This window comes from Eleutherodactylus coqui, chromosome 10 (genome assembly GCF_035609145.1).
Source record: "Eleutherodactylus coqui strain aEleCoq1 chromosome 10, aEleCoq1.hap1, whole genome shotgun sequence".
In the NCBI taxonomy this organism is placed as follows: domain Eukaryota; kingdom Metazoa; phylum Chordata; class Amphibia; order Anura; family Eleutherodactylidae; genus Eleutherodactylus; species Eleutherodactylus coqui.
The window spans coordinates 104,420,397-104,433,691 of record NC_089846.1 but is presented as its reverse complement, the minus strand read 5'-3'; the positions used below and the strand labels follow the sequence as shown (position 1 = coordinate 104,433,691).

General features: G+C 43.9%; 1 protein-coding gene across 1 annotated transcript in view; it reads right to left on the bottom strand.

The window, feature by feature from the left end:
* Positions 1–540: 540 nt before the first annotated feature.
* ZC3H12B (zinc finger CCCH-type containing 12B) overlaps positions 541–13,295 on the bottom strand; it is a 24,843-nt gene continuing 12,088 nt past the window's right edge. Inside the window, exons 2-6 of the mRNA XM_066579866.1 lie at positions 8,757–9,565; positions 6,614–6,753; positions 5,600–5,834; positions 2,911–3,017; positions 541–2,434 (exon numbers count right to left, since the gene is read on the bottom strand). Of these exons, the coding sequence (XP_066435963.1) occupies positions 999–2,434; positions 2,911–3,017; positions 5,600–5,834; positions 6,614–6,753; positions 8,757–9,406 (2,568 nt within the window). The 5' untranslated portion in view covers positions 9,407–9,565 and the 3' untranslated portion in view covers positions 541–998. The remainder of the gene's footprint in view (positions 2,435–2,910; positions 3,018–5,599; positions 5,835–6,613; positions 6,754–8,756; positions 9,566–13,295) is intronic.

The window sequence follows — 13,295 nt, the reverse complement described above, 5'->3', positions numbered from 1 at the left end:
GGAGATACTCGGCTAAGGCACTACTCGCTCGAGTAATGTGCCTTAGCGAGTATACTCGCTCATCTCTAGATTTTACCCTTTAATGACCGCTACGTCCCATTTCGGTAGGTTTAGAATTTCTATAGATGGAATTTCAGGATAATTTTAGAAAATGATTTCCATTTGGCCCCTTAAAAGACGTAGGCCGTAGCGAATATTCCTGGCACAAAAGCAATTCATTGCACTTAGAGGCATATGGCTATTACTGAGGTATGACAAGACCATTGTAATTGTCATGGCAGAAGTCTAGGCGACAAAAAGGAACACAAACGTATACCTACGATACATATAAAAATCCGTAAATGTAGTGCGATCTCTGAAAAAGGGTACAAACAGATCCGAGTGGCCAGGAACACAGTGTCTTTGTGCAGTCAAGCAAAGACGTCCTTATTTTTGTCTGTAAATCATTAGGTTAAAAGGTAAAACTATACACAGATAGATAGAGACATCTATCTATACACACATTTATATTGAATTAAACTGCAAGTACACAATTCGGCATGCAATATAATTGCTAACAATATGAATATGTGCTTCTATGAACAGCTGAAGAGACAACGTAATGCAAGCAACTCATGTGCTTTGATGATCTGCTGGGAACTCCAGCGTCGAAGAGAGCCTAACCGACCCTTCCACCCTCTTTATTAAGAAGAGGGAGGAGTGACCTTACCCCCCAAGGAACTGAGGTTTTTTCACCTGCCATGCAGGTTTAGCAGGGATAAATATACCTATACAATAAAATATGCACTCCTCCAGGAATGCTGTAAAGATCACAAAGTGTAGCTTAAAAAAGAAAATAAATACAGTAAAAGTTTGTCGTGTCCATATAGAGCTTACTTGGGAGGCCCGAAAACTAGTAGCTAGGTCGTCCAAGTAAGCAAAAATGTGTAGAACACTGCCAGGTTTCATTCAGGCAACTTGATCAATAGATACTATTGTCCAGACAATATGGGTGCGAATTAAAAGTGTTGATGACCCGATCTCAACTTCGAAACAATGACAGCTGCAAGCTGCTGTGCGTCTGTCAGATGTGGGTTTTTCTCCATGACCGAGAGTACCACCCCTTGTGGAAAGATGTTGCACAAGTTCTTGTAGGTTTGATATTGATGTTCAGGAATGATGTGTTGCTCTCTGGGTTCACTAGCCATGATCGGCCAGTGCGGCGACCTCCAGAGCTGTTCCATCTTCTCTGGCATGCTCCTTACCATCACAGGTTCATAGCAGGGCTGCATCAGACTATTGCTCAGTGGGTATGAGTGGTAGCCGTAGGAGTCTGTGGGGCATGGTAAAGGATCCCAACTGGCATGCTGTTCACGGCACAATGGTGGTCTCCTTTGCCGCATGGGATTACTTTCGTAAAGACGAGAGTCAGATATGCTATCCATTCTGGTCATCACTAAAGCTCTACCAGGTTGAGCATTGGCGGTGGGGTGCATACTCTCCGGTGCTGGGTAATCCCCCGGGCAACTGGACCTTGCTCCTACTAGAGGATGATGTTGTATATGAAGAGCCAAATGAGAAGATGACTGTTTACGAGGTGTATGCATGGGTTCTTCCTGCCCATAGCTCTGCACTCTGGTAAGTGCTTCATGGTAGCCATGTACAAACGGTTGTAGTCTACCATGTGGAGGTCTTTGAGGCTTCATACTATCCTCAGGACCTTGTTCTGTGATGCCCAAATAGAGGTCACTGTAAGAAGAGTATGAATCGCTACTAGTGTGGCTCATGCAGCTGTCAGGACATGGGCTGGAGTTTCGGGAAAAACCTGCTCGGTCTTGTTCAGAGGTGTAGTAGTCCGAGCTATGCATACTACTTATGCTTAGGTTAGAAAAGTCACTGAGCATTGAGTAATAACCGTGATCTCCAAGGGACTCATATTTTGGATAATCCTCAGTGTAACTTACAGAATTGCCATGGCTGTTGGTCACCAAAATTGGTGGGTAGTGTACACTTGTCATATGTTCTAGAGAGGATTTTTGGTGGGAGAACTGCGATGATCCTGGTACTGGACTACTTGCCGATCGAGTGTTCAAAGCACTTACAGCGTGGTTCTTAGGAGGCGGCAAGGTTGGTACACTCAGGGCGGTCACCAGTGACGGCACAGAGTTGGCCTCTGACTTACGGGCTGCTGAAAGTCTCTGCTCTGGTTCTACCGCTGCAGACCGAATACTTGGATCAGACTGCCTTTTGGGGGCTATACGTTTAGTTTCAATGGACCCATCTGCCTTTAAATTTGATGGACCAGTTCCGCATTTAACCAGGGCACCTTCACTCATTGTCTTGACAGCTGACAGCTTAGCACTTATACGGAGCTCATCCGCCACTGACCTCAGAGGCTGGTTTGCTCGCTCAGGGTGGTAGTACTTGCATTTGTGTCCATAGGTGCATTTTTTCCCTGAAGTTGGGAAAAAAAACGACAGATTGAGAAACTGTTAAAATACAAGAACTAAACTTCATATTAATTCCTGCAGTGTCAGATTGTTTCAGAAAATGTTCAAGATTCAATATTTCTTTTCCAATTATCATTATCTTGATATATTCTGCCAAACTTCACGTCAATACACATCTATGACAAGTCTGCAGGTCTAAAAACAACCAAATGACAAAGTAAAACATAAAGCTATAAAGTCTCTTCATGCAGCAATAAACACAAAAGTAACACATAAAGACCCAGGATCCTCAATCCTGACCACATGGAGGGGTAATTTGTGGAGCTCAAGCTTATCTATGTAGTAAAAGGAATCCAGAAAATCACAGAAATTACAGTTATCGGTAGGAAAAAAGCACATTAAGTGGATTTCAGTCTTGACACGCACTATTTCAAACACCTATAAAGACAAGCACACCACTAACCATGCAGCACTGACTTACCGTACGGGCACGGTTGCTTCTTATGCTCCGGTACAACAGGCTTTTTACGCAAGAAGTTTTCCAAGCTAGGGCCGTGCCTTCCTAGAGGGTCATCGGGAGGCATAAACCTGAAAGCAAGTTGAATCTGGTCACAAAACACTTAGGGAGTTTTTTATGTGGTCTGTCCGCACCTCTTAATATGATAAAACAAATAAATAAGTGTTTTAACTGAAGGACACACATTTATGTGGATATGTAGAACTTTTCAAGTGGCTCTGAGAATAAGCTACCATGTGTGTTACATGATGGAAAACACCATTTCTAACCATTATATGACTTTTTTCAGTCTTCTGTGAACTAGTGGATGGACACTGCTCTGATGTCTCCTATACACTGCACACAGAGAAGATACCGAAAATAACACTTACCCCGATTTTTGGCTTTTTTCAGGGAGGTTTGAAATATAAGCCCTACCCCCAAAATAAGCCGTAGCTAGACTACATTTAAAAATAAAATGAATACATTACCTAGTGGGTGCAGTCCGGGTCCCTCCCGCTGGTCTGCAAAGTTCCGTAGCTCCACCGGGCATCCTGCACTTTTCGGCTGCCGACAGAACATAAATCCCGCCTCCAGGAAGCGATGGCTGAGAGAGAGCACTGTTCTCAGCCAATCAATGCGGTGCTCGCTGAACCAACGCGACGGCTGTGATTGGCGGAGAGTGATTTATGAATACCGCAACCAGGAAGTGATGTTCTGTCAAGAGCCGAGAAGTACAGTATGACTGGTGGAGCTATGGAACTTCGCAGACCAGAGTCAGGGACCTGGGCCATGCCCGTTAGGTAGGTATTAATAAGACATCTTCCAAAAATAAGACCCCGGGCCTCTTTTGAGGCAAAAATTAATATAGGACAGGGTCTTATTTTTAAGGAAACACGGTATCCTCTATCTCCATATAGAACACCCTCACAACAGCAGTACTGAGCAGTGTAGATGTGACTGCAGTAGCTGTCAGACGGTAAACACTCCATATTATCTACAGCAGTACCTGTGTACTGGTCTCTTTGCTTCTGTCTCCCTCCTCCCCTCCCTATAGACGTCTGTAGGAAGCATGAGACATCACCAACCCCCAATTTCTGTAATCCATCTCAGTGCCCGTTACTGAAGGATTGCACATCAAAGCAGGCAGTGGACAGCATGTTAGGAAGAAGGGACCCCCCACCTTCCGCAGTAGCCAGCACTTAACAGTGGTTTTTCAGTACAAAAAAAAAATGTAGTTAAATAAATTGCACTTTTGTTCGTTATTACATCGTCTGTCACATAAGCACAAGCTTGTTTAAACTAAAGGGCCTATTTAAAGGGGTTGTCCCGCGACAGCAAGTGGGGTTAAACACTTCTGTTTGGCCATATTAATGTACTTTGTAATATACATCGTGCATTAAATATTGGCCATACAGAAGTTATATACTTACCCCCTCCCGGTGCTGGCGTCCCCGTCTCCATGGCGACGACCAAACTTCTCCTCTGGTCGCACGAACAGTCGCGTTTGCGCACTGAAGATTTCTCTTCTGGATGGTCCGGGCTCACGAGCTGCGTCCTGGCTCCTCCCTCTTCTCCGCGGCATCGCGTAGCTCCGCCCCCGTCACGTTGTGTCGATCAGCCAATGAGGTGGCTGTAATCGGCAGTGGAGCTCAGACTGGAGAAGAACATCCACGGTGCACCATGGGAGAAGACCCGCGGTGCACCTTGGGAAATGACGGCAGCCATCTTGGAAGAAGAATTTTATAACTTCCTAAAACTGCTTCATGGTGAGTAGAAACGCTCCATACAAACGATTTACATGGGTAGTTTGTGATGTTTGCTGAACATGGGGGACTGAGCTGTGAAAAATATTTTCATTTTGGCCGCGGGACAACCCCTTTAAGTCATATTGTATAAGGAAGTTATTCAACTTTGTAACTTAATCTGTGTTTTAAAGCTATGAAAGAAAAATTCATTTGTTACTAAGTGATAAGAAGCTTGTTGAAAAACTTGTGACTGTTTAAATGTTAGATGTGGAACTTTAACTACTTTGTAAAAAAATGGGAGTATATTAGCATATTTTGATCAAATATGCCACATCATGGTAATCTTATTGAGTCTAGAGGGGACTATTTGGTGGATTCACACATTATTTGCAGTATATTTTTTTTGCTCTACAAGTGACCTAAAGCGTTGGATTACATGAAGTCGGTTCATCAGTTCTTCCCAATCAACATGGTTTATAACACTAAAAAAAGGCAGAGCAATAAAATGACCCGTTGGTGCAGGCAGGGCGGTGACTGGTGTTTAGAATTGTTGCCTTCTAGCTCTGGGGTCCTGGGTTCAAATCCTAGCAAGGCAAACATCTGCATGGAGTTTGTGTCTTCTTTCTCTGTTTGCATGGGATTCCTCCGGGTACTCTGGTTTCGTGTCATGTTCCAAAATACATAGTAATAGGTGAATTTAGATTGTAAGCTCCAACGGAAACAGGGCCCCAACATAAGTGACTAACCCTATACAGCACCATGGAATATTATATAATAAAACAAGCTATATAAATGAGTAAAATAAATAGGTGAAAACATTTCTGAACAGAACTTCACGTCTTGTTTGCCATGAAAACATCAATTATTGGCAAAGATGTAATTGTGATTGGCTTGTGCAATCTTTTACATTACTTCACACCACTTACTTGTCATTGACAAACGAGTACATAAGAAGCCTTTCCTCGATAAACTTCTTCCATTCGGGTTTCTCGTTCTGAAGGTCTCTGTAGTTGTCATTAGACACAATGATGCCCTCAGAATCGAAGGCCAACTTAACTATAAAGCGGTCATCGTAGCAGACCACTCTGCGGCCCTGCACCCTGCGGGATGGAGTGAAGACCAAGATCTTTTCTTTTTCCAGCTTGCGGAGAATCTCTTGATCTAAGGAAGCAAACCCAAAACACTAAGTAAATGTAACCATTGTACATAGCTTGTAGGTTCTGTACGGACATAACATGTCTCTTCTATGCACACTGCACAATCGCTGCACAAATAGCTTAAATGGAAAATAGAGTTAAGATCATTTGCTTTGGAAGCAGATCGATAAAGCTTTCCTGCCAATCATTCAGTATAAGGCGTCATGTCCACTGGGAAAATAGAACTAGCAAATCTGCACGTTTTTCTGCAAGTGAGATCCGCAGTCAAATTTGCGCATAGGGAATCATTGGCTATCTGCGGTCAATTAAATTGAATTTAACACCTGCGGATGGGATTTAATTTGATTTGCGGATTTCATGCGCAGTAAAAAAAAAAACCACAGCATACTCTATTTTACTGCGGATCCCGCGCAGATGGGCTCCATTCAACTTATTGCTTATGATCTCCAGCAAGCAAGTTAATGGTCACCCGCAATGCATCCGCTGTGGAAATCCGCAGCAGAAATCGGCGGGGATTGTATTTTTCTAGTGGACATGAGGCCTAAAAAAGGAAAAAAAAAAAAAGGATATAAAGTTCCCTCCAGGACACGTCCCAATCTGCTTCTATTGTGCTTCATATTTCACCCTTGTTGCGGTGTCAAAAGTAAATGTTGTAGAAATCGCGTTTATGTGAAAGTCTTTGTGAATCTTATCATTGAAAGTGAACTCTAAGGTTTCGTCTCATAGTGTGATACATATACATCTAGGAAAAGTTGGGATATTTCTGCATAACTAATTAAGTACCAGTTATTGGGGCATCGGGTCGGGACTGTTCTTTCCTCCATGCCGGCACAAACACCGTAATGTCTTTATGTCCTTTTTCAAGAAACCATTCCACAGCCAGCTGTATCCCTCGACAAGAGAAGACTTCTTTATTGCCATGGCTGGAAAAATAAAAGAAAGTTAAGAAATGCATATACCATGACACGTCACCGAGATAGTTCTATACTAGCCGCGCTGTTGTGTAAATGATCGCAGTCACTAATGAGTGCAACTAATACAGGTTAGCTCAATAGAGGCTAATTTCTTTTAAAAAAAAAATCACATTTCCTCGAGAATAAATTACACTTTTGCACTCCTCCATTAGCCAGAATTACAATAGGGTTGTGCCAAGCTTCAAACTTACCCCCATCTACAGGATAGTGGATAACTGTGATTGGCAGAGGTTCAAATGCTAGGATCCACAATGATGAGAATGGGGATCCCACGTCCCTTCATACAAATGGGGTAATAGACGAACATGAGCGCTACAGTGGAAGATAGCGGAAGATAGCGTGACGGACGGCTTCCATAGACTGCAATGGAAGCCGTCCGCGCGTACGCCCGCGGCAAATAGAGCATGCCGCGGGTGAGGACGGGTGATTTCACGGGGCGGAATTCCGCACCGTGAGCATTGTGCTATTAGGTTAAATAGAACCTAATAGCTGCGGGGCAACGCTGCGGATTAAATCCGCCCGTGTGCAGCGGGCCTAATTCTTCACAAGTTTTAAAGCGGACTTTTCAGTTAGCCTTAAAACCATCGCGTGATCGCGGGCTTGTGGGCTTGTCGCTCTGTGTAAACGCTCAGTGCTTCATATAGAAGGTGAAGCGCTGAGCAAGAAGCTTGCGATGCAGCGGTGAAGTCCGCCAGTGTAAATGCTCTGCCCGAGCGCTAAAGACCTTAGCGGTAACGTCAGCACTCCCGACTCTCGTGCCGTGTAAAAGGGCCATTAGTTATTGCAGATTTAAGTAAATCTAACTGTAGCGGGCAACCCTGGATATATATTTTATATGCAGCGAGGCCTTTCAAGAGAGTTAGGCCAGGTTCACACAAGCGTACTTGAATTCTGTATTACGCCCGAAGCATATGATAATACGCGGCACATTGCAGCAATTCAAATACATTGATTTTCACTGTGACGCTCACATTAGCGTATTTTAATTGTGTAGAATACGAAAGTAAAAGGATCGCAGCATGTTCTATTTTACAGCGCAATAGAGCCGTATTGTTTATACGCAACAGAGTAGGAAATCAGAAATCCTGTGCACGGCAGCGTGCGCGCGATATGCTGGCATATGCGGGCCCACACAGCGTTTTGCCGCACCCTCGTACGAGTCTACCCCAAGTTCTAGCCTCTGCTGCTCCTTGGCCTCATGTACACTACAGGGCTAGGCACAAGACAGTCACTGACCGCGCATATTACACCACGTGTCACTGTATGGAGCATCACAGTAACAGTGTTATGGAGGTATTTGGCTGTAGACTCAATGCTTCTAGGCAAGAAAACCTCCATAAAAGTCATCGGATAAAAGTTTTCATAACTTTTTCTTTTGTTTTTACTTTTTCTTTGCTCATACAGGATCCAAGAAAAGAACCTGTCTATGAAATTCAAGGCATACAGAGGTATAGTAGGAGCTCATAAACCTCTAGGGGTGACATGATATAAACTTTGTACAGCCCAAAGGTTGTAAAGAGCTATAATGTGGCCCTGTGCTGGAGCTCTTAGGGCCCTTGCGCACGGGCGAAAATTCCGCAGCGGGATTTTCCACAGAATTTCCGCCCATGGCCGCTGTCATAGAATTGCATTAGAAAACGCAATCCTAGGCAGACGGCCGCAATTTGTCTGCGTGAAATCACACGCGGAAAACAAATCGCGGCATGTTCTATTTCTGTGCGGGGCTCGCAGAGGCCCGCACAAAAATGTCAGTGGTGAAGGGTCGGCTCCTCACTGCGCATGCGCCGGCTGCCGCCGTATAGCACAGAATGAAGACACCGGGAGCGGGTAAGCCGCAGGCCTCTGCAGGGGCACGGGACCGCCTGTCTGCAGGTGGCCTTACACAGAAAAAATGAGCCAGTTGTGGCAACTATATGACTGTTAACAAATAAATAATTATTTCAAAGACCAACCTCATCGCCACATTGCTGCCATCAATGACAATGGGTCGGAGGTTGTCGGTGTTGTCAACAATTTCATCTTCTAAAGATAGTTCTGGACTTGCAATCTCTTTGGGGCAAGGGCCTCTGGGGACAAGGCTGGTACTGGCGACGTCTCCACTGTTCTGTGCTTCTGAATCCCCCTTATTTCCCAGTCTCACCAGCTCCGCCAGGATATCGTTGATAAGAGCATCTGTACCCAGCTTGTTGAGGACGGCTTGGATTTGGTCTCCACTATATCCCAACTTTAGAGCAAAGTCCATCTTCGCTTGATACTCCTTGTCCAAGCTACTTCTAGTATCTTCCAGCTTTGCTTGGCTCTCGGGCAGAACTTGAATGCTGCTCTGGGAGAAGCTGGGACGGTCCAAACACGGTGATCTACAAAGTTGTCTGTGTGGCTTACTTGCAATGTCCATACCTTGAAAAAGCGTACCAACATAACTCCCAATTCCACTCCGGCCTCCTTGCTGTTCTGCTTCACTCTCAGAGCTGGTCCATTCATCAGATTCACTGCAGTCTCCTAGGTCTTGTGAATAGTCCATCTCATTTGCAGCCGCCCTTTCTTCTTTGGACGGCCTCTTCTTTTCCATTTCCAGTTTTTTGACCATGGACCAGGCCGTCATCACGTTTAGCAGACGACCACAGATCTTCAAGCTCCCCTCTTAATACTTATCAGAGGTGTAATTTATGGCATCTTTAAGGCTGTGTGACACCACTCTCAGCTCAGGGATACAAGCTTCTTGTAAGGTAGTTTCTGAGACACAGAGTGACAAAAGGTCTTCCTGCAAAAGAAAATAAATTAAAGATTAGCGCAACGGACACAGAAATAAATTCTTCAAGCGTAAACCTAATAAGCCAAGAAAGAATAAGCTCAAAGCAAATTCTTGTACACTTCTAACATAACTCTTTTATGACAGCACTTTTAATTACAAACATATAACGGTGATAACTTTTATTGGCATTTTAATACAAATGTGTTATGGATGTTCGATAAAGTTAATAGTCACTTAAATGGGTCCAAAATTCTGTGCAGTTTTCTAAATAGATCTTTTAAAGGGGCTCCCATTGAGGCTCAGCAGACATTGCAGGTCTTGAATGGCCAGAATGGGGGTAAAGGAGGGTCACGTGATTGACTGGAGTTGAGAATTCTTCAATAGGGAGTTCTCAGGTGGCACTTAGTTGAAGGGATTGTCCAGATGGCGCCCCCCCCCTCCCTACCATGAGATCGTAGAGTGCCATTCAGGTTGCCATGGCAGTTGGGTGCCTTCCGAAAGCCTCCAGGGCTGCCATCGCCCATCACCTATCACGCCGTGCCTGTGGTATGGCTTGATATATTGCCTGTCAGATCACGGTATAATGAAATACTATCGTATTACATCAGACTGCAAGAGCGATCAGACCACCGAGAATAAAAATAAATAAATAAATAAATAGCCGCGTCCTTAAAGGGTTAAAATCAAGACTTTCTTTGAAACGTCTCCAAGTCCATGACCACTAGCCATCCGTCACAAGTCGGATGTCAAGTAAAAAACACAACGATGCAAGCACCAATAGACAATGGCCAGATATTTATGTATATCACGCAAAAGTCTATTTCCCTTTTTCCTCTTCAAACCATTAAGCAATTCTTAAAAATAGAGGTCAGCGTTGTTGTTTTTGTGGAGAATCCTTTGTAGCAGCACCAATTAAGATATTGAAACCCTTGACATCTTGTGTCACGATCTATTACAAGAGGCGTGATGGGAACAAAGCTTGGGTTCTCTCACTTGGCAAAAACATTCTGCAATCCATTATCACCACTTACCCAAAAACCTCCCTCAACAAATTTAAAGGACTCTTCATAACTTCAATAATAAAGCAAACAAGGACCCAATAAACAGAAAGAAGGTTTATCACCTGACATGTATCACGAGCTCAGATCCAGCTTTCATCCACTTATTGCAACCCAGCAGATATTTTTTGAGTTTTTCGGCAGATTTCAGAGGTCAGGCCACATAAGATGTAACCATAATATGGAAGGACTGCACTTTGTATTTAAGTGCCATATTTTATATATTGTAAAACCTATCAGAGGTACTAGAAGAACAAGAATATGACCCCCCCACTGGTAACTGATCACACGGGCTCTAAGTATGCCGGCCCCACTAATCAGAGGTCCAACCCTAATCTTTCCAAGAACTCTTTCAAACGGGATGGAACTTCGCTGCAGAACGCAGCCAAAGCCGCAGTTGCAGAATTCCACAAGATCCGCAGGTCTAACTGCTCATTTTGATGCGAACTTTCAGGTAGATTTTAAGCCATTTGCAATTCAGCACCAAAATCTGCAGGTCTATGGATTTTGGTGCAAAATTTACTGTGGCTTACAATACGTGGCGCAGCCTATTCCGTCCCGTGTGAAAGGTCCTTAAAGAGTATCTGCACTTTTAGAGAACTTTTGACATGTCATATTGATCATTGGGGGACCGCTTCCGAGCCCCCCGCTGATCTTTAGAATGAGGGAGTTGCAGAGCTCACCTGAGCACTGAGGCACTTTGACTATATCCGCTCGTTTCTCACTACTTCCAGCGGCTGAAGACGCCTCATAGAGGTGTATAGAAGCTTCCTTTACGAGGTGGTCTTTAGCTGCCAAAAACGAGCGAACGTAGCCAAGGGAGCACAGCACGGCTGGTCTGCAGCCCCCTCATTATAGGGATCAGCGGGGGTCTCCGCAGTAGGAACCCCACTGATCAATACTTTAAACAGGTCTATATGAGGTGTCAAACATTTTCTGAAAGTGCAGGAAGTCTTCAAGCAAATTCTCTTTAACACAATCCAGAATATAAATATGGGGCTATCCGTTATGAAATATGGAGAAGCTGACGTGACCGCATGTGATGTCTAAAGAGCAGATTCGGATTTCATTTCCCTGTATGAGTCATGGGATCAGATCTCAGTAGGTTTTCTTTTTCAGAAGTTCCAATGAGGAAATAAACGCGATCTAATTTTTTTTTTTTGGCCACATGTCTTGCTTCCATATACAGGTATGTCGTATTCACAGGCGTCAACAGGTATAGTCAGAACAATATAGCAAGTTGGCTAAACTAGACAAGGGAGGGGCAGAGAAAGATGAAGGAAGAACTCCCACCACCATGGGTTACACAGAGATGCAAAATATGTATCAAAACTAAAATCTAAGAGAAAACTGGAGAAGAGAAAGTAGTGTTGTGGGAAAGGCACCTCGGATCTGCTTTTACATAACTTTATTCATATGGGATCTTATTGTATGTTTTTACCTGTAATACAAAAAATGTTCTCATAGAAGGTCTAAATATACAGACACAATGCCGATTCCCAAAAAGTTTGGACGCGGTGTAAAATGTAAAAAAAAAAAAAAAAAAGAATGGTCGGACGTTCCATCACAAATACCGTAAGAAAAAGAGCTGCACTATGCGCCGATAACTGGCGGTGCATGATCCCTCTTCTTGAGTCAAATGGGCTTTGGCCCAGAGAAGACGCTGGCATTTCTGGATTGTGTTGATATGTGGCTTCCTCTTTGCATGATACAGATTTACCTTACATTTGTGCATTGAACGGTGAACTGTGCACACAGACAATGATTTCTGGAAGTTTCCCTGAGCTCATGCATTACAGCATCATGCCCATTTTCAATTCAGCGCCACCAGAGGGCCTGTAGACCTTGAGTATCCGCTATTGACCGTCGGTCTTGTCCCTTGTGCACATGAATTTCTCCAGATTCTCTGAATATTTTGATGATATTATGTACTACAGCTAAAGGGATATTCAAAGTCTTTACAATTTTACGTTGAGGACAATTCTTCTGAAAGTTTTTTTTTACAGATTCGTGAACCTCTAACCATCTTTGCTTCTGAGAGACTCTGCCTCTCTAACATGCTCTTTTTATACAGTCATGTGAATTAGTAGAAAATTGAGCCTCCAGCTGGTTTTCATTAGTGCGACTTACTTTTCCAGCCATTTGTTACACTTGTCCCTTCCTTTGTGAGATGTGTTGCCGCTGTCAATTTCTAAAGGAGTAAAAATTTTTAAAAATGAAATGGGAAAATATCTCCCTCTCTCCTTCTGATATGTTCTCTGTTCTATTGTGAATGAAATATGGTTAGGAGATTTCCAAACCATTGCATTCTTATTTTATTACCATTATGCAACGTCCCAACTTTTTTGAATTGGGGATTTTATACACACACGCACACCTTAGGCCTCCTGCACACGGGCAGAAATTCAGTGGCGGCATTTCCCGCAGAATGTTCGCCCGTACCAGAGGCCATAAGATTGCATTATATGATGCAATCCTATGCAGACAGCCGTGATCTGACTGCGTGAAAACTCGCGCAGTAAACAAATCGCGGCATGTCCTATTTCTGTGCGAGCCTCGCAGAGGCCCAAAAAGGAACGTCAAGGCTGACGCGCCGGCTCTGCTCTGCGCCGGATGGGCGGCAGCCGGCACATAACAGAGCGGAGAAGACACCAGGAGGAGGTAAGCCATGGGGGTCACTG